Raw genomic sequence first — 26,377 nt, forward strand, 5'->3', positions numbered from 1 at the left:
CTATATTTACATATTTTACATTTAGGTCTGTGATCCATCTTAAGTGAATTTTATATATAGTGAGGTGAAGGATAAGAACTTAATCTCATTATTTCTTCCATTTACGATTTACTTTTCTGGTGCTGGGAATATGGCTTAGTGGCAAGAGTGCTTGCCTCGTATACATGAAGCCCTGGGTTCAATTCCTCAGCACCACGTATATACAAAAAGGCCAGAAGTGGTGCTGTGGCTCAAGAGGTAGAGTGCTAGCCTTGAGCAAAAAGAAGCCAGGGACAGTGCTCAGGCTCTGAGTCCAGGCCCCAGGACTGGCAAAAAAACAAAACAAAGATAAAACAAACATGTAAAAAATTAATTAAAATAGAACCACAAAATAGAAAAAAATTAAAAAAAGATTTTCTTTTCTAAAGTCTTGAAATAAACTTTCTAACACAAGTCACCAGACTGCAAAATAAATGTGTATATCTCTAGAAACTCAAAATATCTGATCTTCAGAAAATCTGATAAAGAACACAGCATTATTATTCAAAGTAAGATGCCCTTTACAAAGCTGAGGACTTCAGATTATTTTAATCTGAGCATTTGTAATTATTTTAATATTAATGTCTCCTTCCAGGTGGGGTGGAACAGGCTTGTAGTCCTAGCTACTTGGCAGTTTGAGATAGGAGGACAGAGAGTCTGAGGCTAGCCTGAATAATTGACTGGGATTGCCTCAAAATAAAATACAAAAAGTGATGATGATATGGATAAGTGTTAGAGTGCTTGCCTTATCATGTATAAGACTTTTGGTCCAGTCTCCAGTACTGCAAAAATTTTACTATCTCTCTATGCCGAAATATATTTGAACCCCCTACATAGCATTTGAGATTGTATTTAAATATATAATCTCATATTACAATAGTAATATGCTTCTGGAAAATGAAATTTAGTATATCATTTCCAAATGACAAATAGGGTTAAGGCAAGGAGGGGAGGAAAAAGTTAGAAAAAAACCATCAATTTTCCCATGCAGTTAATGCTCATACTTCATTATCTAGTTGGTGCATAGATGCCAAAGCTTTGGTACAATATCAATCTTAAACAATCACATTATTCCGAATCAAACAGAATATGTTGCACAGTTAAAATGTTACTCTTGTTCCCCATCCCAAACCTTGCAGAAAAGATAGAATTTGGGCGTATGTCAGATAAAAATTAAATTGAGATATTTTCAATTCAGAAGTTTATTATTTCTCCTTTTGGTTCATGTTTTCTTCCAAGCTTTTCACATAAATTGATGTGCAACAAACTGAGGAAGGTGAATGCTTAAGATAGTGTAAATCTCACTCTGCCAGTAAGCAATTCTCTTTTCAGTCCCAATTCTAACCACCTTAGTGCTGAGACAATTCTAAATACCTAGAATACAAATGTTTTCTTATTTCATTAACTAGTAGCTTCAGAGAAAATGAAACAAATGAAGATGTTTAAAAAATAGATGATGTGACTAAGGCAGTAATAAAAATTCAAAAATATCCACTGAAATGAAATTAATTTCAGAGAAATGATATAACTTTATTGAAATGATTTATCTTAAATCTCTTGTATCTGATAAAGTATTACAAAATTTCTAGAAAGATAAAATCACACCTGCTATGTTCTACTACAGTATACCTGTACATTTGTTTCAAATCATTTCTGGGTCATCATTACTGATTATTTCTTAACTAAATCTAAGATTTCATTCTGAATTTTGCCCCCTCAAATAAATCAATGCTAAAGAAAAATAGTCCTGACTCAGCAGTAGAGTTTATTATTATTTTTTCTTTCCCCTCTTGGCTTTTTCTGCTCAAGGCTGATGCTTTGTCACTTGAGCCATACCTCCACTTCTGGATTTCTACTGGTTAACTGGAGATAACAGTCTCTTGGATTTGTCTGTCCTATCTGGCTCTGAACTTCAATCCTTAGATCTCAGCCTCTTTAGCAGCTGAGTAGCTAGGATTATAGGCATGAGCTACCACTGCCTAGTTAGCAATCTTGGTTTTAAACATGTAGGCTTCCCTATCCTTTAATTAAAATAATTTCAAGTACAAGTTTATAAATCAGTATAATAATTTCACTTTTCCCACTTGGAAAAAAATAGAGTAAAAAAATGGTTCACCTTGAATGAGGATCACACCCTTGATTTATACTATACTTAGTAACTATCATCTGCCAAGAAAATTCATGAGATAAAGAGTTTAAAAATCAGTTCTGAAACCAAACATTTATAGGTATCCATTGAATACCACTAACCATTAAAGACACATCAAGAGTACAAAAATTATACTTTGGATATTCTATGCCAAGTACCATACTACTTTGTTTTTTCATTATCTTGTTAAGTCCTTACTGCAACTCTATAAAGTAAGGGGCACTATTACCTGCATTTTACAGGTAAGAAACTCTGGTTAAGATAAGTAAATTATGAAGCCCAAGATGACAAAGGTTTTTTTGGTGGGTTGTTTTTGGTGTTGGTCCTGGGGCTTGAACTCAGGGCTTGGTTGCCATCCCTGAGCATTTTTGCTCAAGGCTAGTGCTTTACCACTTGAGCAACAGTTGCACTTCCAGACAAAGTTCTTAAGTGGCACGACAATCTAAAATTGACTGCAGGACCCATGTTACATTCTATGAACTGTACAGGGAAACAGGGTATCTATATTGTTTATAATTTCTGAAATGTCTGTAAGAATGAAGTATTTTTTGAAACAAAATGTATTAACTATTGTACAATATTATCCTTTATCAGCTAATTTAAGTAGAAATTGTTTCATGCTTTTGTAAATTCAAAGCCATATTTCAATCATTTTCAAAATGCACATCACTTCAAAAATAGGTTCTTTAATATTCTACTTTCCTAATATGAATTACTATGTAATTAGAAGAGCTTTTTATTCAAATAAGTTTAGTTTCCCCATCAACAGATGTTCAGGGTATGAAGATTTCTTTACTGGGATAGTTCTTATAGAACCTTATTTATTTATATGACCGTAAAACATGCTAAAGTGTGTTAAGTATAAGAAAGAGGAAGTTAGTCTGGAATAAAGTCCTCTTAGGCCAAAGTAAATTTCAAACTGCTTTATGATGAAAAAGCTAAACATGAAATGTCAGAAATGAAATGGTCAATCATGTTTATGCTTTTAAATCAACAATGATCACTTAAATGGGGTTAGTTGATCTCAAATTTAAATACAATGTGATTTAAAATAAAATGTATTTCAAAATATCTTAATAGGGATCTGTATATTTGGGGTAACCAAGTAAATGACACTCTCCTTTGAAGCATTTAGTTTTTTCATTGTCAGTTCTTTTGTCAACTTGAATAATAAAACATATATAAGTTAATGAGCAGACTTTAGTAGTGGTGGAACTCGAGAGACTGGAAAGAGACATTGTGGGTACTCCTCACAGCAACAGAATGGATATCTAGAATCAGTCATGAGCTGCATCTGAAGAACAGCACTGTATGCTACCAGGCCTTTGATTCTGGCCTTTCCACAGGCAACAGAAACTTAGCATGCAAAGAAGTCTTCCACAGAAGCAAGCATGAAAGGCCTCTTCTACGGAGTAACTGCTTGTTGGCCTTTGGGTGCTTAAGGGAGTGACACCAGTATCACCCAAGTGAGTAGTATTTATAAAACCTGACAGATATATAAACAATCCCCTTACTACCTATTCTAAGAAAAAAATTATTTTACTATAAAAATTATTCACAAGCTATCATTAATAATACAGTAAAATCAGATTTCAAAAATCTTTAATATCTAACTCTATTACTTAATTCTATGTACTATATTTAATTAGTTTTTATTGATTCCAAAAACCGTAACAAGTGCAGAAGACTGATGCTATAACAATATTGAATACTTCACAAATTTATGTGTCTCCTTGCACAGGGGCTTTGGTACTAATCTGTATCATTCAAAGTTTGGTAGATATGCTGTCAAAGAAAGCAACACGAAACTTGATTTTGAATCTCTGAGCAAACAAAAATATTACTTTCAATAGTGAAACCTTAAAAAATGTTGGTACTTTATTAGCTATAGTGGTTGGTTACTCAATGCTGAAAATTTCAGACTTCCTAGCTAGCACTTAACAATTCCCTCTATTCTCTAGTGAGGATTCCTATAGAAGGCAAGTCATTTTAAACTCTTCCGGTCTTAAGTCATTAAAGAACAGTAAGAGTTTTTATGTGCTTCCTGTAGTCCTAAAACAGAGAATTGAAAGTGGCTGTCTTTAAGCATTGTCCTTCCTTCCTTTCCTTCCTTCCTTTCCTTCCTTCCTTCCTTCCTTCCTTCCTTCCTTCCTTCCTTCCTTCCTTCCTTCCCTCCCTCCCTCCCTCCCTTCTTTCCTTCCCTCTCTCCTTCCCTTCCTCCCTGCTTCCTCTTTATTCTCCCCTCCTTTCCTCTTTTATCCCCTCCCCTCCCTTCCTCTCTCTCCTTCCTTGTTTGTGGTGCAAGGGATAGACCCCAAGGCTTGGCTTATGTAAGAGTGCTCTACTATAAAGCTATATCCCCAGTCATGATTTACTCTTATTAGTACTGCTATATCCTTTGTGCCATAGCTATTCTGAAATAGAATCTCTTGGATTTGAGATATTGGTAGTAGCATAACCAATAAATTATTTTGACTTAATTGTAAAAGTAAGTTAGATGGTTTCAAAACACAGTCAATGATAAAGGTGTTTAAAAGATAATTTATTCCACCAATAATATGGTAACTAGTTTGGGGCTTGGTATAGGAACTAAAAAATACAGCCCATTTAAAAAATAAAAGTGCTTAGGGCTTAAGCTGGGGATAGTGGCTCAAGCCTATACTATAATCCTACCTGCTTGGGAAGCAAAGATCTCAGTATCATAGTTCAAAGCCAGCCTAGGAAAAATGTGAAACTCCATCTCAACCAATGGCTAGAAGTGGTGGCCTGTGCATGTCATCATATTTACATGGGGGAACATATAAAATAATCTTGGTCCAGACCAGCTCAAATAAAAGCAAGACCCTATCTTGAGAAAATAATCAATGAAAAAAAGGGCTGGCTGAGTGGCTCAGATGGTGGAGTACCTACTTAGTAAGTGTGAAGCACTGAATCAATATCCCAATATTGCCCCCCAAAGCCCTCTAAACAAAAGAACTTAGAAAAATGTACTGTAAAAATTATCACCCTCTAGTCTTCATTAATTATTTCAAGCTGAAAGATGTTTCTAATTCAGTTTAATTTATATTTTTATTGACTGCCAACTATAAAAATGCAAGGGTAATTTTTAAATGAATAAGTTTAAATAATTTATAAACTATAATGAAAGAGTCCAAGCCTCTAAAGATTGATTTTACAAGTACTTGTTAGGAATGCCCTTCAAAATTTCCCAGGCCAGTCTGTAATTACATATTCTATCCATGGCTTTCTCTGTGTGTTTGTTTTTGCTTTTCCAAGCTAAAGTCTTTGATTAGCTTAAAAGGGAAAAAAGATGAAGTCTTTTTAATATTCCATCTATTTCCTCCTAAGCCATTTTACTCAGAGATGTTCAACTAAGTAACTGCCTGTCTGTCTGTGTTATGGAAGGAATTTCAAAACAGAAAAGATCTGTTAATATTTTTTGTGTGTCTGCCAGTATTAGGTATTGAACACAGGGCACTGGCTTGTAACATTTTTGTTCAAGACTGGTGCTCTAGCACTTGAATCACAGCTCCATTTCTGGTCTTTTTGGTGGTTAATTGGAGAGAAGAGTCTCATGGACTTTCCTAACAAGGATGGATTCAAACTGTAATCCTCAGATCTGAGTCTCCTGAGTATCTTAGATTACAGGCCTGAAAACTGGTGCTCAGCCAGATATGTTAACTTTAAGTAATTGTTGTCCTATTATTATGTAAGTAAATATGAAATCCTAAATAGATAAGGTTATTCAAATCACCCAATTTATTAATTTCTGATATAATACAGTGAAAAAAAACTAAGTTTCTTGATTCTTGTCTAACACCTAATGTTTAAAAAGTTTCTTCTCAATTATGCAGAGTTCTATATTCTCAAGGACTTGTGTAGTGCTTGAACTGTCATATTAGAGATAACCTAAGTTAATTTAAAATGACAAGAACTGGATCACTCTGAAGAGAGCAGGGAAGGACACGAGCATGCACTGAACTTTTGCCTCTGAAGCACCACTATGATTCCAGAGCACTAATGAACTTAAAGCACATGCTGCCGAGTCAGTACCTGCCAGAAATCCTGATCAGAAGATGAGAACAAGAAAAAAAATGGACAGTTTGATTATATGACTAAAAACTTCCAAATCAAATATATATATATCACAAACATTGCATATGAAGGAATAATTAAAATCTGTAATATCACAGAACACCTGTAAATAAAAAACAAGGAACACATACAAATGTTTCAGACATTACCTATTAGTCACAATAAGAGAAAATATTCCAACAACACGATTCCTAATTTCTCCAACATGAAAACATGTATTTAAAAAGCTTTGTATCTCTATAAAAAGAAAATGCACGAACAATTACATTTCATAATGAAAAGATAACATTTCATTTTTTAAATGGGTAGTCAAAGCATTTCTTTAATGTTTCCTGTCACTGTCTCATGATTTTATGGTATAATGTTTTTCAGCTTTATGGCAAATTGGTTGCTTTGCTACTCACATTAATCTATAAGAAACCAAATTTGGATGAGTTCAGAGGATTAACAACTACTTAAAGAGTTCAGAGTGACTACTTGAAAACAGAAATCCTCCAAAATTAAGTAAAGTGCTGTCAACACGGGCATTGATGACCAGTCTTCACGCAGGCTGGCATTTGAGGAAGTAGTTTAGGTTAGTTATTTTAGCAGGGTATCACTCCAAAATACCTTACCAAATAGCAAACAATTTTAAAGATTTTTTTCAATAAATAAATTTTGGTGGCTGTGAAAAATAATGACCTAATCTTACCATAATTTACAAAAGTTCTTGACTGAAAAATAGGTGCTATTAGAGGCTAAAAGTCTTCAGTTGAGATTGATGTGACAGAGGCTGAAAGGATTTCCCTGTACAGGCGTGAGATGAATTGCTGTGAATGCAGGTCAGTTCAGATAGGAGAAATCCAACCAGAGGTCTCTCTTTGGTTAATGAACTAGCTATTTAACTCAGGCAAATTGCTCATTGCAGAGCGAGCACAAGGAGATTTTTCAATCAGAACAAACTGATTGAACTGGAAAGGAAAGACCATGAAAGACAATGATTATGTACAGCATATGCTGTTCTGTAATATATGAACCAAGAAAGAAGACAATACATGTAATAGCAGATAATACCTTTCATAAGCTGAGTAATGGCTCATGGCCATGCAAAATAGCTACAATTTGTGGATGCTTTACCTACTATCTCAAATTTTACTGAAAAGGTAATTGACACTTGAGGTTAACTATTCTCTTGCCCAAGATTACCATAAGACATGCAGCAGAGCCCACATTTGAATGAAAACACGATTACCTTAAAGTCCACACTCTTCTAATCTTCTATTATGCTACATGTACCCACAAGGTTGTATTTCCTATATCCAATTCAGCATGCTTTACAACATCTACTATATACAGAGCTGTCAAATATTGAGATGTTAAGAGTGCTTTGAAAAACATACCAGACACCAAAGCTGTATTTTTTAAAAAGGGGACATGATGTGAATAAGGAACTAAAGTTGGTATAGAGAGAAAATTAAGAAAAGCAATTTGAAAGCAATTTAAATGACGTAAGAGTTGAAAAACAGATGGGAAAATCCTGTGACTAAGGAAAAAAAAGGAAAATTATTATAGCAAGGCTCAAAGAATTGACATTTTTTGAGAGGGTACTGGGGATTGAACCCAGGGTCTCCCCCATGCTAAGCACTTATTCTACCAGAGTGACATACTCAGCACAAAGGTTTTCCTGTAATGCTAAATTAGCATTTCAGTTCACTATGGTAATTTAATTACATTCTAAGCTTTTGTTCATCTAAGATTGATTATAATGAGCAAATCCATTCAAATGCTACATTTGCAGAGAATCCCTACTTGAGAGAGAAAATACATCATTTTGTTTTTAAAAGCAAGAATATACTAGTCTGATTATAATCAATAGAAATCCAATTTTTTCAAATACACATGACAATGCTCACTTTAAGAGTGATGGCTTCAATAAAAAAGAAATACATAGCACTTTCCAAAATGCCAATTGATGCTCATGTTATATGGAACAAGTAGAGAATTTAACATCCTTATTTCTAAGTTCAGTTATTATTATCTGTATACTTCACATTTTCTTTCTCTAAAATAAAATGTTATGTGGTTTGCCACTTATTATGGGTTCCTAGTTTTTGGAACTGGGCACACAGGAAGTAAGGAAGAGACAAAGGGAAATTCTAGAAAGACTTTTAAACAAGACACTACATTTTGCACTCTTGATTCTACAACATTTTAGAGGCAGATAGAAAGTATTTTCTTTTCTTTTTTTTTTTTTTTTTGGCCAGTCCTGGGGGATTGAACTTAGGGCTTGAGCACTATCCCTGGCTTCTTTTTGCTCAAGGCTAGCACTCTACCATTTGAGCCACAGGGCCACTTCTGGCTTTTTCTATATATGTGGTGCTGAGGAATTGAACCCAGGACTTCATGTATACGAGGCACTCTACCACTAGGCCATATTCTCAACAGAAAGTATTTTCTTAAATTTCATATCAGATAAAAGTTTACAAAGATATATATCAGAGGTAAGTATGACATAAAAAATCTTATTAAAGAAGCTTAACTCTAAAACAACACCTCAAAAATGTATTCAATGGAAATCAATATAGAATCTTAATAAAGATCCTGGCTAAATGATTCAAGATGCCCATCATAAGGTAAATGAATGGGGCACTGGACCGCCCCCCAATGCTTGGGACTGAGCTAGCTGGCTCTAGGTGACTGGCTCAATCCTATACTTTCTAATATGAGACTACTATTCTTCTTTACCACAACCTGTTTCTCTGGAACCACAAAGTCATATTTCACATATTACACGCTGATATTTCTAAATCTTGCCTTCCTTACTCTAATCTCCAAACTTTCTCTTCCTTTTGTAATTTCCAAATTTTAAGCTTCTGTGAAAAAAAAAAAAGATGCAATGCCTACTTCCCAAACACAGAAGCACTGCCATTTTTTTACAGCAAGGTGGTACTTAAATACTTGGATGTTTTATTGTACTTTACTTTTGTTAATTCATAGAAATCAGTGGCAATATAAAATAAAAATGTTAGTGGTAAGAAACATGGAGCTCATCAACTTACTACAAATGAGAAAAAAAAAAGATGAAGCTCTACAAATTTTTAGCATTAAATGGAAATAGTTACTGAGTCACATCATCAGGAAAAAAAAACCCAATGTATTTGACACATGAGTTATCACAGGGGGTTCATATTTGGGAAAGCTTCAGGGAAATTCCTCTCACAATGTAGCAAATCTGCTGCTCAGCCTGCATGTATTCAACTTCTTTGCATGTTTTTAGAGATACATATGTATAACAAACGAGGTCTAAATTCTCTTGCTGTTCTATATTCCTTAAATGTCTAAAAAAGTTATTTGTTAAACTGACCTTAATATATTATTGACTTATGGATCATGTTACCAAGGAACACAGTATAGACAGGTAGACTTTTTAAATGACAAGTTATCAAATATTTATTGGCTACCTCCTGTGTTTTAAGCTATGAGGGACTCTGAGGGACACAAAGACAGGTAAGCTCTGAGATGCCAGATACTCTGAAACCTGACCCTTACATCAGGGCCCGCAGTAACATCTCCCAGATGCATAAAGCACAAACCAAGATCAGAGAGAAAATATGGCTGTCCCACAACAGAGCTAGGTCTCTAAATCCTGATCTCCTAACTTGTAGTTCAATGCCCTTTCTTTTAACATATGGGACACTAAAAAGAGCATATCTATTGACAGAAGCAGTTTAGGCACTGTGCCTCCTTATGGATAAGGTACTTTTTAGGTAGGTAGACTTGGCTGAGATTGCTCAAATTTGAAGACAGTCATTCATTCTTTTCATTGTGCAAAATTAAAATGTACTGCTTCCCATTACCAGGGAATACAGTTTTGTGTAGCTGTGGTAACTGGCACATTCCTGCAAATCAGTTCCTATTACCGTTGACTCCACCCAGCCTAATCATCCCAAGTTACTGCCTTTCCCAGCCACTCCAAGACTTTCCTTCTGATTGCTTTCTCTTTATGTCTTGCAGAGAGCCACTTGGAGCTCCTTCTTGTTTATGATGTGCTTTCTTCCACTTTGACCCTTTCCTTCCCTTTCCCTCTCCTTTTCTTTCTGACCCCATGTAAAAAAATTTTTTTGGAGGATTTACCCTGAAAGGGAAAAATACGTTTAACTGACAGCTTTTTGAGATAACTGAAAGTTTCATTTTTTTATACCTAAGAATGACTAATATTATTTACTCAGGTACAAAATAGAGAAGTGAAAGCTTAAAATATAAAAAAAAAGCTTAAAATATTCCTCATAGTTATTGGAATTGAAAATTTGGACTATTATTCAGGATTATTACAAAAGTACTTATAAGGATCATCATAAAATTACATATTAAGACCAAGACAAAGACATTAAGATTAAAATTATTAATAAGATAAGATTATTGCCAAATACATTCAACAAATTTGAGGAAGGTCGGCGCTGGTAGCTCACGCCTGTAATTCTAGCTACTCAGGAGGCTGAGATCTGAGGACCACGGTACAAAGCCATCCTGGGCACGGCAGTCTGTGACATTCTTATCTTCAATTAACCACCAAGAAATTGAAAGTGGCGCTGTGGCTCAAGTGGCAGAGCACTAGCTTTGAGCTGAAGAGCTCAGGAACAGCGCCCAGGCCCAGAGTTCAAGCCCCACAACAGACAAAAAAAAACAAAACAAAATTGAGGAAGGTAAAATCAGGTAGGTATTTTACCATTTTATTATTTAAAGAATACTAGTGTTTGTAATAAAATCCATGTAGATAAGATCTTATATATTTAATACAGTTATCCATGTATAAATGGCAAAAATTTAATGTTTCTACACTAATATGACTTTTTCTTTTTTTTCCAGTCCTGGGGCTTGAATTCCAGGCCTGGGCACTGTCCCTGAGCTTCTTCTTTTTTTTTTTTTTTCCAGTCCTGGGGCTTGGACTCAGGGCCTGAGCACTGTCCCTGGCTTCTTTTCTCGCTCAAGGCTAGTACTCTGCCACTTGAACCACAGCGTCACTTTTGGCCATTTTCTGTATATGTGGTGCTGGGGAATTGAACCTAGGGTGTCATGTATACAAGGCAATCACTCTTGCCACTAGGCCATATCCCCAGCCCTAATATGGCTTCTAACTCTAACTCTTGTATAATGCCATCTTAACATAATAAACTGAGGTACTTTTATTTACAAAGTTGGAAGCACAGTTAAACTTTTTATAAATACTATATATATATCAATAATAACAGCATATTATGGTGACTATTGAATTAATATTTAAAAGTCAACAAGCACTGAATTAAACCTTAACATATAGGGCTGAACCCATGGAAGTTACCACATAGTGATATATAAAAGGACTTCTGCTAACGTCTTTCCATGGGGGCATTTGAAGAAGGAACAGATCTTCTACCCTAAGCATGTTTGTTTTTTTTAAATAAGCTAACCAGATATCCTGATATCTCTCACATATAGCTCTAGAGGAATTTGAAAATCTTAGTAAACAACAGAATATGTATTTTTCATAGTTTGCTCACCTTTCCATCAAAGCGTTTTACTATATATTGATCTAATCCCAAGTCTGAAAAAGAAAAAAAAATTAGTCACATTATAAATCCAGTGAAACATATAAAATGCTAGCTCCCAGCATTGTTTCTAATCATTTAATTAAATGTACTAGATAATGTAGCCACAACTTATGCAAAGGACACAGGAATAAACATTTTGCCCCACTCTCAGACTCAGAGTCTAAGTTCTAACACCATGACATTACCTCTACTTGAGGTAAGGTGAACAGTACTTCAGTCTGAATGCAATAATTTTTTTGTACCAGGTTGAAAGAAAGTAGCAAATACCAAAAGAACTTTTATAACAGCACATCTAAATAGACACAAACAGGCCATCTTAATACTATATAAAGATTGCTTTAAAATTTTTTCTACTAGAGTTTGAATTAAGGGTATCTTGCTTTCACTTGGCTTTCTCACTTAAAGGTTGATGCTCTACTACTTGAGTCATATTTCTACTTCTGGGCTTTTGCTTGTTAATTGGAAATAAGAGTCTCATGGACTTTCCTAACCTGGTTAGCTTTGAACCATGATCCTCAGCTCTCAACCTCATTAGTAGCTAGGGTTACAGGCATGAACTTACCAGTGCCTTTAAAAGTTGGGTTAAGTAATAAATATTTATTTGGGAATATCAGGCTTCGAATTCTGACCACTGTGAATGACCTAAATATATTTACTAATTAAGTGCCTTTGAGGACAGGGACTTTTTTTCTTTGTATACTGCTTTATCTCTAGCACTTAGAACAGTGCTTGATCAATAAATGTTCACAAAAAAAAAAATAAACAGAAAATCTCCATTTTGAAGAACCACAATTTTGTCAAGAAGGCTGGGGATGGAGCTGGGGATATGGCCTAGTGGCAAGAGTGCTTGCCTCGTATACATGAGGCCCTGGGTTCAATTCCCCAGCACCACATATATAGAAAACGGCCAGAAGTGGCGCTGTGGCTCAAGTGGCAGAGTGCTAGCCTTGAGCAAAAAGAAGCCAGGGACAGTGCTCAGGCCCTGAGTCCAAGGCCCAGGACTGGCAAAAAAAAAAAAAAAAAGAAGGCTGGGGATGTAGCTAAGTAACAAGAGTGCTTGCCTATCCAGTGTAAGACCCTGGGTTCTATTCTCAGTTGTCCCTCTCCCCTAATAATACAGTTTGTTATAAAGACATAGATAGAATAATTGCTCTTACAAGGAAATACATAACTAGTTCAGTAAGAAGTGTTGTTTTGTATCACCTTCCTATGTTTGTACCTACACTATCTCTGTAATCTTATCTGAGTATATTGGAAACCGTGTTTACTGGTATTGGAAGTAGGAAATTCAAAGGGAATACCAAATTCGAGAGACACAGGGTAAAAAAAGAGAAATAACTACAAAAGCAATACTTGCAAAACTATTTGGTGTAAGTGAACTGAACAACAGGGGGGAGGAGGGAAAGGGGGGAGGGAGGGGGGCATGAGGGACAAGGCAACAAACAGTACAAGAAATGTATCCAATGCCCAACGTATGATACTGTAACCTCTCTGTACGTCAGTTTGATAATAAAAATTTGAGAAAAAAAAAAAAGAAGTGTTTGGAGAAGGGAGAAAGCAGAAATGAGTTCCTAATTCTGCTTTTTTTTTCCACTTTATGCTCTTTTTTCCCCCCATTCTCACTACATATGTGCTAGCTCAAGCATGAATACAGTGACCACAGTATTATAATCTGGTTAGTATTGCTCCCAGGAGAGAAGATTTGCATTTTTTCTTGTACATTTGATTACACTTTGTCCTGATCTTAAATACACTTTATCTAAAGGCCTGACCTGAGCAAACCAAACTAATGACTACAGAAGAAAACAGGTAAGCTGAAAAAGACAAGAAAATTTTTTAAAAAGAAAACGATTCCAATTTGAAGCCTCATAACATTTAACAAGGCAGCAGTTAAAAAAAAAAAGAAAAAGAAAAAGTTTCTATGATAAAAAGAACAGAGAAAAAACAGAAAACAGGAAAGCCATTAACACTTAGAACTAGCTGGCTTCTTTAATGAAGAGTAAAAGAAGAGGATAAGGCAGCTTCTCATACTACTTCCTATAAAAGAGACAGCAGGATGGAAATGAAAAAAGTAGAAAAAAATAAAGAAAAGCAGTGATTAATCCTAGAAGTTTAATATATTACAGGATCTTTTTTTGTTTTTTTTTTTGGTTAGTCCTGGGCCTTGGATTCAGGGCCTGAGCACTGTCCCAGCCTTCTTTTGCTTAAGGCTAGCACTCTGCCACTTGAGCCACAGTACCACTTCTGGCCATTTTCTACATATGTGGTGCTGAGGAATCAAACCTAGGGCTTCATGTATATGAGGCAAGCACTCTTGCCACTAGGCCATATTCCCAGCCCCTACAGGATCTTTTCCCATTCACAAGTAGGAAATAAATTTTAAAAATAAGTAAACCTTTTTATTTTAGAATTGAAGAGAGACACAAGTGGAAGGTCTTGGGATTGGGAAGGTTGCTTAGTGGTAGCACGCTTGCCTAGCATGCATGAGGCCCTGGGTTCAATTGCTCAGTACCACATACACAGAAAAAGCAGGAAGTGGTGCTGTGGCTCAAGTGGAAGAGTGCTAGACTTGAGCAAAAGAAGCTCAGGGACAGGGCCCAGGTGTTGAGTTCAAGCCCCTGGATGGGCAAAAAAAAAAAGGAAGGTCTTTTCAAGCAAGACGAACGTAGACTTACTATATCCAGTGAAAGCTTGTGAAATTTCAGAATAAAGACAAAAAATATTCAAGCTTCCTAGAAAACAAAAAAAAATTCTTAGGCCTTTAAGATAGAATAAATACTAGACTACAATCAGATGTCTAAAAATATTAAATTAAAATGAAGCAAATGCCAGGTGCTGGTGACTCATACCTGTTATCCTAGCTACCCAGGAGGATGGGAATATGAGGATCACAGTTCAGAGCTAACCTTGGCAGGAAAGTCTGTGAGATTCTTATTTCCAATAAACTACTCTGAAAAAGCTGGAAGTGGCACTGTGGCTCAAGTGGTCAAGTGCTAGCCTTGAGCAAAAGAAGCTCAGGAACAGTACCCAAGCCCAGAGTCTATGTCCCAGGATATGCAAAAAGAAAACTTTAAAAATTAAAAAAAATAAAATGAAATATACTTAAGATATTCAAATATTGCAAAAAGAAGGCAGGAAGAGGAAGGAAGAACATTAAAAGGGGGGAAAAGAAGAAAATGGTAGCTCTAAATCAAAAGATATCAACGATTATATAAAATATAAATAAAAGCATTAACTACAAAGTAGATACTACCATTTAGATTAAAAAACAAGGGGGGCTGGGAATATGGCCTAGTGTCAAGAGTGCTTGCCTCATATATATGTAGCCCTGGGTTCGATTCCCCAGCACCACATATATAGAAAACAGCCAGAAGTGGTGCTGTGGCTCAAGTGGTAGAGTGCTAGCCTTGAGCAAAAAGAATCCAGGGACAGTGCTCAGGCCCTGAGTCCAAGCCCAGGACTGGCAAAAAAAAAAAAAAAAAAAAAAAAAAAAGGAGGGAAAAAACAAGATCTCACTACATCCTGTCCATAAAAACCTATTTAAAATATAATTTTATAAATAGGCTAAAAGTAACAGAATAGAAAACGATATGTCATGAAAAAGCTACTCAAGACAGAGAAAAGCCAGACATGGTGATACATAGTTGTATTCCCAGCACTTGGCAAGCTGTGGCAAGTGGATAGAGAATGTGTGACCAGCCTGGGCTACATAATGAAAACCTATTAAAAAAAAAAAAAAAAAGAGTGGCTTGGGGCTGTGAATGTGGCTTAGTGGTAGAATGCTTGCCTAGCATGCATGAAGCCCTGGGTTTGATTCCTCAGCACCACATAAACAGAAAAAGCTGGAAGTGACACTGTGGCTCAAGAGGTAGAGTGCTAGCCTTCAGCAAAAAGAAGCCAGGGACAGTGCTTGGACTCTGAGTCAAAGCCCCAGGAAAAATTTAAAAAATTAAAATTAAAAAAGTAGCTACAAAATATGAGGCTATAAAGACTTTAGAACATAAGAATGTCAGCAGGGATAAAAAGGTTAATTATGTAAATAGAAAAGGTCAATACATCAAAGATGCAAGAAATGACAGTAATCTTGAACTACGTGCCACTGTTAAGGAAGTTCCAAAACATATCAATCAAGTCAGATAGAACTAAAAGGAGGATTAGGCAAATCTACACTTAAAGTAAAAAAAATACTCCTCTCAATAAGTGACACAGTAAGTGGACTGAAATCAGCATATGGAAGACAGAAACTACCTATGTTTCCTGCACAGCTAGCATTATTGTATGTACCACCACATCTGTCTTGTTTGCTGAAATGGAGGTCTCACTAACTTTTTCTATGCGTTGGCCTGAAACTGATTTTTCTCAATCTCTGTTTCTCAAGTAGATGGAATTATAGGTATGTACCATCACCATCTGTCCTTAAAAACATAAATAGTTTGCTGCTTCTATTTAAGGGCAGTTCAGTTGATGAGTAAAAAAGTAGTTTTGAAGGTGCTTATATTTCAGAACCCATGTATAAAAGCCCAAAATAATACATGGTACCTTCATTTTTGGAAAAAAAAAAAAGACTGTCATGACTCACAAATCCATGTAAATACAAATCAAGTTTAAGTCCCACAAAATTAAGGATCAGTAAACTTCTCCCAGGAGAGAAGGTAGTAAAAATTTCAGATTTATGGAGTAATCATGGTCACTGTTACAACTACTCTACTATCTTCTCAGAGCTTAAAAGCTGTCACACATAAGTGAATGAGTGTGGCTGTGTCCACAAAAGTTTTTATAAACACTGAAATTTGGAGCTCACATCATTTTCACAGGCTTGTGATTTCCCTCTATTCATTTAAAAATATATAAATCATTCTCAGCCCATGGGTTGTACAGAAATGAGCAGTTAGCTACAGTTGGACATTTCTTACTTGATTAAAAAAATAGCACTATAGGGGATTAAAGTACAAGTATAACATAGAAGGTAAATGGAGAATATACTCCTGCAAAATGTTTAAAAAATACATTTATTGTACTATATAACCAAGTGTAAAACTCGGGTCACAAAGTAAAAGTACTAGCACTCCAGGTAAGATAATCTTTGAAGGTATGAAGGGTCATTGTAAATCACAGCAAGATCTCTCTTTCCTCTTTTCACACTTTCCTCTTTTTCCCATATAGATGAAATCACATCAACATGAAAGGCTCAGCCAGTTAGATACCATGGAAAGGAAATAGAGATCCTCTTTATAATAGGGTACGCTTTGTTCTAACCAAAGCTTATGTTTTTCTATTTGGAACTTTGAAAACTCCCCATGCAACTAACTGGCTACCTAAATCATTGCCTGGCTGTGCAGAACTGGTTGTGACAATTGCAAGAGACACTCAAAACCCAGAGCTGAAGCATCTGACTGACTCACTAAACCCAGGGATGGAAATCTCTCTCTCTCTCTCTCTCTCTCTCACACACACACACACACACACACACACACACACACACACACACTCTCTCTCTCTCTCTCTCACAAAAAAAGAGATGAGGCAGACACAAGCCACACAAAATATTTTCCCCTTTTGACTGAATTCCTACTTAACTATGAGGAAGATATATGTGTACATATGTATGTATATACATACATACATATATATATTTCGTATTCAGTACAGAAGTATTCTTAACTTTTCACTCTGAAAATCATTTTAAAACTTTATTTTAGGGCTTTATGCAGTCTGTACTTCATGATTATTTTTGAACAGTTCTAAAACTAAAACTTACAAATTTAGATCTGCTGGGTATCCTGGGATACAATATGTGTGAAGTCATGATAAAAACAAAGCTGAAATATGAACTACTGGCTTCAGACTAGCCAACTGGTGATAAAATTCAAACTATAAAAATATGTCCAGCCTCACTTTTATATTTCAACTCCTACAGAAATATTATATGCTTAACTTTTGCTGCATCAACAGTTGTGTGAATTCCTATTAATGAGCAAATGAAAATGAAGCCAATTTCCCATTAAATCTTATTTTAATATAACAGAATTTCCCCTCATGATTATTGTTTTTTTAATAAAAATCAGAACTATACATGCCATATTAGACATTTAATATCTCTTCTGTTTATGTAATGAAATGTCCAATAATTTTTAAAAAATGGAGTTGGAGAAGCAGCTCAGCAGTATAGTACTTCTGCACAGCAAGTTCAAAGCCTGGGTCAGATTGGGAGGACTGAAGTTCAAGGCTGCCTGGGCAAAAAGTTCTCAAGACCCCATCTTAGCTGGGTGTGGTAGCATGCTCTTGTCACCCCACCTATAATGGGAAGCATAAGTAAGAGGACTATGGCCTAGGCAGGTCTGAGCAAAAAGCAAGACTCTATCTCAAATACAATTGGAGCAAAAGGGGCTGAAGGCATGACTCAAGCAGTCATGTGTCAACCTAGCAAAGGTGAAGCCATGTGCAAACCCCAGTACTGAGAAAGAAAGAAGGCAGGGAGGCAGGAAGGGAGGAAGGCAGGAAGGCAGGAAGGCAGGAAGGGAAGAAAGGAAAGAAAGAAGGCAGTCTATAACAAAATAAATTTCAATCTTATTTTTCACTTTAGCACCTACGTTCTGGTTGTTTTTCATTGGGTGTTATGGATCTCACAAAGTCTTGTGGAGTCATAAACACTTCTGTTTCACCAGGCTCATTGATTACTTTCAAGGTAGCAAAGTATCGGAAGATTTTGTCTGGTGTTGAATAGGCTCGAATCCTATTCTCATATTCCATTACCTAAAATTAGAAATTTAGAGTGTTACATAATAATATAATACATAATACTCATATAATCTATTCATCAGTGTTTGCCAAGTCTCACATGCTAAATTCCTCATCCTGTTTGAGAAAATCTTATATATTTCTCATAATTGGATTTTATATTACAAATAAAAATTTAATTTTTTTAAATTTTGCCCTTGTGATATACCACTCATACTCCAGATGAAGTAATGTTCATGTACCTTTTATTTACATTCTTTTTTAAAGAGTTTTGTCACTTTTTTAAAGAGCTGAAAATTAGTAAAATTGAAAGATGTCATTAAGCGAATTTAAAAGTAACAGTACAATGTCATACACAATGCCATTCTAACTGTTTAAATACCCATTTCTTTTTAAAGAAATTAACTGGCCATATATAGTGGTGTATGCCTGTAGTCTTAGCACTTAGGAGGCATGGGCAAGAGGACCTTAAGTATTGTCACTAGTCTGGGCTATATAATGATTTCCAGGCCAGTTTGGGATACGTATCAGGTCTCAGTCTCAAAAAAAAACAACAAAAAACAGAGACTAAAACCAAACAATGACAAAAATTCAACCTTCCCCCTCAAAAAAAAATTAAAAACGGGTGGGCCTAACTTTATAGTTCTTACTTCTATGAAATTTCCTGGACCCTTGGGCTGGGAATATGGCCTAGTGGCAAGAGTGCTTGCCTCCTACACCTGAAGCTCTCAGTTCAATTCCCCAGCACCACATATATGGAAAACGGCCAGAAGGGGCGCTGTGGCTCAGGTGGCAGAGTGCTAGCCTTAAGCGGGAAGAAGCCAGGGACAGTGCTCAGGCCCTGAGTCCAAGGCCCAGGACTGGCCAAAAAAAAAAAAAAAAAAATTTCCTGGATCCTAAAAGAAAACAGATCAGATTCCATAGGTCTCAGTAGTTAATGATGACATAAAAAAACAGAATTATATGTCATGGAAATTCAATTACTAACAGGTCCAAGGCAATAGACTTTAAATTATAGAATTAAGCAAATTGTTAGTGATCCTTTACATACAGCATATTTAGAAACAGTTGGGAACACACGAGCAAATGTTCAAAGAGGCACAAAATCAAGTATGTCATACATTTTAAACTAAATGTGTACTATGTTAATGAGAGCACATTCGATCTTCTGGCACACAAAAAACTGTGCCAGTCACATAATATTTTGTTGCAATGAATTTCTCTCATATCTGAATTTAACATGTTGAGACAGTCAATAATAAATAGTGATATACATGTGTATATACATACATACATATATACATATATATGTGGAAAATGTGAAAATTTTTTGATGTTTCAAATTCGCCACAATAACACAGCTATTTTTTTTTTTTAACAATTCTGGTTAGATGTTACTTTGAGGTCATTGACATCAGCTATTCAATAATGGGTCTTAATTCTACTTGCAGATGTGCTTTATAAAAAGGTATGTAAGAAGTTATATAACAAAGCAGTTTATGAATACAATATATCTTGATTGATGTCATCCCTTCAACATCCTCACTCATCCTTCCCCTACACATTCCTTCCCTCATTCTTCTTAATTTTGTAGGATATACATTGGATTCTTGTCCACATTTCCCTCCCTCTTCCCCTCTTCATTCCTCTTTTAACAACTGGGAAGGGATTGCTAATTTTTAACTCTATAAGATAAGAATTCATTGTTAATCTTTATAGAATTTTGAGCAGATTTCAGAGGAGACTATCAAAAGATTGAGAATGCAGCACAGTAAGGAACTTTTTCCACCTCCTTAAAGCCTTGAGACTTGGCTATCAATCTATCAAATACTAATTCTAATTAGACTACAACTAACTGTCTGCTGGGTAATATTGGCTACCCAAGAAATACCTTTCTTTAGGTCATTTGTATTCCTGTTCTGCCACTGAACAACAAAAAAGAGAGTTTGGACTACTTAAGGCATACATCTAAGTTGTAACTACTGTCAAGGAAGGGCTTTGTGAACTGAAAAGTTAAGTTAATCATGCATAATGGAGCAAGCACAAAAGTGAAGGATTTTAATATTAAAAATCAGATTATTTGATTATCTTAAGTCATTGGATGATGTTGCTGAATGTTATTAATTTAACCATAACTTGGGCTACTATACACATAGTCTTCTAAACTGTTAATATAAGCCAGTGGTTTTATGTGACTTTTAAAGTTTCATTTTGAAACAGTAAGTCAAGAAAAGCAGATTTGATGTACCCCTATATTGGTAGAATTTAGGATATAACTATTCATAGTATAAATCTCAGTGAGCATTCTGTATCAACTGGGATAGAACTGCCTTCTGATAACAACTAAGTTAAATAAACACAATTCTATTATACAGAGTTCAGGAGATAGCATCTCTGACAACAAGGAATAAAAGTGGGGATAGGTTGTTGAAGAACTTTGGAATTTAACAGATTTATTAAAGGAATTGTAATAGTTCTTCAATTACTTTATTGAACTGTCTTGGGAATTATGTAATGTTTTTGTGTTTTTGCTTTTAAAATTAGCATATATTAATTATACAAATGGCCTTTGTTGGGATATTTCTGCACTTTCATCATATTCTTTCCCTATACTGCTCTCTTATGCCCCCCACCACTTGATGTTAAGAAATTATCTTCAGGGCTGGGGATATGGCCTAGTGGCGAGAGTGCCTGCCTCATATACATGAGGTCCTGGGTTCGATTCCCTAGCACCACATATACAGAAAATGGCCAGAAGTGGCGCTGTGGCTCAAGTGGTAGAGTTCTAGCCTTGAGCAAAAAGAAGCCAGGGATAGTGCTCAGGCCCTGAGTCCAAACCCCAGGACTGGCCAAAAAAAAAAAAAAAAAAAAAAAAAAAGAAATTATCTTCAATAAAGTAACTGGACCTAATAAGATCAAATTCAGGCATTGTTTCTTATGTGAGTTGCACCAATAAGAGCCCAATAGTAGTTATAACCAAATAATTCAATGATAGTATCTCTTTTTTATAATTTTATTGTTATTATTAAGGTGTTATGCAGAGATGCTACCATTTCATAAATCAGGTAATAAGTACATTTCTTTTTTTTTTTTTTTTTTTTGGCCAGTCCTGGGCCTTGGACTCAGGGCCTGAGCACTGTCCCTGGCTTCTTCCCGCTCAAGGCTAGCACTCTGCCACTTGAGCCACAGCGCCGCTTCTGGCCGTTTTCTGTATATGTGGTGCTGGGGAATCGAATCTAGGGCCTCATGTATCCGAGGCAGGCACTCTTGCCACTAGACTATATCCCCAGCCCCAGTACATTTCTTTTTTGAAAGTCTCCCTATCTTTTCCTTTCCCTCAGTTTTCCCCTCCCATCCTTGCACACAAATTACACACGTCATTTTCACATTCCCTTTCTTAAATATGATTAATAAATTTTAAAAGATTTGGAGATATTCTAATATCACAGAATTCATTTCAATCACAATGAATTCTGAACATTCATCATACAAAAAAGTAAGTAGATATTAAGTGTTCTTTCACTCCTTCCTTCCCTCTTTCTATTTCTGTCTGTCTGTCTATCTGTCTCTCTCTTTCTTTCTTTCTTCTTGGCAGTATTGGGGTTTGAGGTTCAGCAGGGGCTCTACCACTGAGCCACACCTACAGACTTTTTTGAGCTGGTTATTTTTGAGATAAGATCTTACTTCCAAGCTCAGGCCTGTTCCTGAATGAGTAATCTATTTCTCATTTCCTGTCACAACTAAGATGACAGATGCACATGGTACCACACCAACGTTCTTTCCATTGAGAGGGAGTCATGAGAACTTTTCTGTGTACTGGCCTAAAACTATGATCCTCCAAATCTGTCTCCCATGTAATTCAGGATGACAGGCGTGTACCACCATCCCCAGCTATGGGCTGAGAAGGGAATCTTGTAAACTTTGCTGAATTCTAGAACATGTTGGAAAATGAGGTGAGTATATATGAACCAAACATTTGAAATACATACTAAAGGAGAATCAACTGCATTCTACATTAGGATATAGTTTTTATTAGCATGTAAGATTTTGTTTCATACTTTTCTGTCTCTGAATCCAGAACGTTTCTTCTTTTTCTCTTCTGAATATGGCTCAACACCATTGTCTGAAGCCTTTTTTTCTTGGTTACAAACTTCCCCTTCATCTTTATTCTTCCCTTTATCACCCATGTCAGTCTTTAGATTGTTTACATATGATGGAGACTCTGCATGAGCCCTGAATATGCAAAAGAGAAATTTAGATTAAACATCCATCATATTAACCAAATAAGCACTCACAGAAACAACTCAGTAGGACCAATTACAATAAAAATCTGTCAAAAAATTCTACATGAAATGCTAGAGGCATGGTTCAGCGGTGTCATGGCAGCCAACTAAGTACAAGGCCCTAAATTCAAACCCTACTATTTTCCCAAAAAGGTAAAAATTCTTCATGAAGAAGTTCCTAAAAAATATGGGCCCAGAGCTGGTGGCTCACATGTTAATCCCAGCTACTCAGGAGGCTGAGATCTGAGGATCATGGTTTGAAGACAGGCTGGGCAGAAAGTACATGAGACTTATCTCCAATTAACCATACCAGAAAACTAGAAGTAGAACTATGGATCATAGTGGTAAAGTACTAGCCTTGAGTGAAAAAGCTCAGGGACAGAGCCCAGGCCCCGAGTTCAAGCTCTACAACACACACACACACACACACACACACACACACACACACACACACACACACACACAGAGAGAGAGAGAGAGAGAGAGAGAGAGAGAGAGAGAGAAATATACTACTTAACACTATTTCTGGCCATATATCCAAAAGAACTGAAAGCAGGGTCTTGACAAGATATTCGTATACACAGGTTCATTCATGATAGCTAAAACATGGAAGCAACCTAAGTATTCATTAGTGGATGAATGTATAAACACTATGATATATACTCAAAATGGAATATTATTCTGGCTTAAAAAGAAAGGAAATCTTGCCTGATGGTGGTAACTCATCCCTGTAAACCTAGTTACTCAGAAGGCAGAGATCTAACAATCATGCTTCAAACCCAGCTCAGGCAGAAAAGTCTGTGAGACTCTTATCACCAACTCCAATTAACAACTAGAAAACCAGAAGTGGCACTGTGGCTCAAAGTGATAAAGTGGGAGCCTTGAGCACCCATGCCCTAAGTTCAAGCCCCACTACTGACAAAAAAAAAAAAAAAAGAGAAAAGAAACCTTTTTACAGGCTATAATGGATAAACAGTAAGGATTTGAATGAGGATGTTAAGTGAAATAAGCCAGTCACAAAAAGAGGCAGACAGGCTGAGGATATGGCCTAGTGGCAAGAGTGCTTGCCTCGTATACATGAGGCCCTGGGTTCAATTCCCCAGCACCACATATACAGAAAATGGCCAGAAGTGGCGCTGTGGCTCAAGTGGTAGAATGCTAGCCTTGAGCAAAAAGAAGCCAGGGACAGTGCTCAGGCCCTGAGTCCAAGCCCCAGGACTGGCCAAAAAAAAAGAGGCAGACACTACATGATTCCACTTTCATGAGTTACCTGGAGTAATTAAATTAATAGAAACAGAAAGTAGAATACTGGCTGCCAGGGGTGTGGAGATGGGATTGGGGAGTTATTATTTAATAGGTTAAAGAGATCCAGTTTAGGGAGGTGAAGAAAGTTCTGGAAATGGATGAGAGAGAAACCATAGTAGTTTTTAGTATGTCATTTAGTATAGCATTTCATTTTTGTAAGATGAGGAAGTTTTGGAGATCTGTTTCACAATAATGTAAATATATCTGACATGACTGAAGTATATACTTAAAAATGATTAAAATAGCTATTTTTTAAAAACAAATTTGAAAGCTATTTGCTTATGAGATTTTGATTTACATGTTTGCAGGTTTGTCTCAACATGTATTTAAATCCAGAACTCATAAAAAAGCTAGTATTTTCATTTAGTAAGAATTTCCCAAGATTCAAAAGGATAATGTCTTTTTAATTATATGTTGTATAATATGTTATATGTTATATAATATATGTCTCTTAATACAATAAAGAAAGCATAAGCAGGTTGTGGTGGCTCATGCATGTAGTCCTAGCAACTCAGGAGGCTAAGTTATGACATAAACTACTATCCTGGCAAGAAGATTTGACTCAAAAACTGAGGCTAGAGAGGAAGGCAGAATGTAGATATGGTTCCAACATCAGCTTGGGAAACAGAAAAAAGTCCCAGTTTAATTAATTAAGTCCTAGCTGAATTAATTCAGCTCATGTTTCAAATAAACATACAATACTGGACTGAATCATGTGAAATATAAAATAAATTTATGGTCTTCTTACTCAGGAGCTGTAACCATTTTTCTGTTCTTCATTTATTTTAATTACTTATTCCTTACTGTTCTTGATATGGTACTCACTTAAGAGAAATAAATGTGTTCATTTGCTTGGGGAATAAAAAACTAGTAACAGATGTTGGTGGGGATGTGGCCAAAAAGGAACGCTGCTACACTGTTGGTAGGAGTGTAAACTTGTTCAAACACTCTGGAAAGAGGTATGGAGGTTCCTCAAAAGACTAAACATAGAGCTCTCCTATGACCTACTTCTGGCCATTTACCCAAAGGATCACAAGCAAGGTCATACTAAAGCTACCAGCACAACCATGTTCATTGCAGCATTATTTACCATAGCTAAGATATGAATCAACCCAGATGCCCCTCAGTAGATGAATGAATCATGAAAATATGATGTATATATACCCAATGGACTTCTATGCTTCCACCAGAAAGAATGACATTGCCCCATTCATAAGGAAATGGAAAGACGTGGAAAAAAATCATATTACATGAAGTGAGCCAGACCCAAAGCAGATTCCATGGTTTCCCTCATTGGTAATAAGTAGTATATGTCTAGGATAGTACTAGCAGATGATCAAACAGTTATGTACATATGATCATATAAAATGATGTTAAATGAAATAAATTCCAAGATATGGAAACAAGTAGTTTTTCATTGTTGTTATTTTTAATGTACTATGTGAAATTTTTCCTTTTGATTTTCTTTCCTATGGTTTATCCCGTTATCATTGTATTTGATTTTGGTACCCCAGGTACTGCATATACATTTATCTAAATTAGGGAAGGGAAGAGGAAAATCAAAATCTGTGAGTTCAATTCCTCAGCACCACACATATAAAAAATGGCCAGAAGTGGCACTGTGGCTCAAGTGGCAGAGTGCTAGCCTTGAGCAAAAAAGAAGCCAGGGACAGTGCTCAGGCCCTGAGTTCAAGGCCCAGTACAGGCAATAAATAAATAAATAAACAAAATGATGAGACAAAGGACAAAGGGTGAGTCAATACAACAGTGATTCTCACAAGACAATATGTTGGAAATTAATTGTACAACTTAGGGAGGATTTGGGGGGAATGAAAGTGGGAGAAAAATGAAGGAGTGGGCAACAAGTTTGACAAGAAATGTTCTTACTACATTATGCATATAACTGTAACCCCTCTGTATATCACCTTAACAATAAAATTAAATTTACAAAATAAAACCATAATGAAACTTGTAGTACTGAAAGGATAAACAGACAAATCAAGAGCTACAATTACAGTAGTTGATAGAACAAGTAAATAATCAGTAAGGATAAAGAAGACATGAACCACGGTTAGCCAATTTAACCTAATTAATTTTTAAAACACTCCATCAAATAATAGCAGGCTATATACATGTTTAAAATGTACATATAAGATGCATCAAGATATAAAACATTTGGGCATATAAAACAAATCTTCATAAATTTAAGCTCACGCCTATAA

At 35.9% G+C, this 26,377-nt stretch overlaps 1 protein-coding gene and 1 non-coding gene across 2 annotated transcripts in view; both read right to left on the reverse strand.

Moving 5' to 3' along the window:
• The window catches only part of Micu1 (mitochondrial calcium uptake 1), a 149,765-nt gene that overhangs the window by 90,031 nt on the left and 33,357 nt on the right, over positions 1 to 26,377 (reverse strand). The window contains exons 3-5 of the mRNA XM_048338988.1: positions 22,626 to 22,800; positions 18,420 to 18,582; positions 11,779 to 11,822 (exon numbers count right to left, since the gene is read on the reverse strand). Of these exons, the coding sequence (XP_048194945.1) occupies positions 11,779 to 11,822; positions 18,420 to 18,582; positions 22,626 to 22,800 (382 nt within the window). The remainder of the gene's footprint in view (positions 1 to 11,778; positions 11,823 to 18,419; positions 18,583 to 22,625; positions 22,801 to 26,377) is intronic.
• On the reverse strand, positions 3,865 to 3,968 carry LOC125347416. Its single transcript, XR_007210200.1, has one exon. It is a non-coding gene; the product is annotated as a U6 spliceosomal RNA (small nuclear RNA).

The sequence above is a fragment of the Perognathus longimembris genome, chromosome 2, assembly GCF_023159225.1.
Source record: "Perognathus longimembris pacificus isolate PPM17 chromosome 2, ASM2315922v1, whole genome shotgun sequence".
NCBI lineage: Eukaryota > Metazoa > Chordata > Mammalia > Rodentia > Heteromyidae > Perognathus > Perognathus longimembris.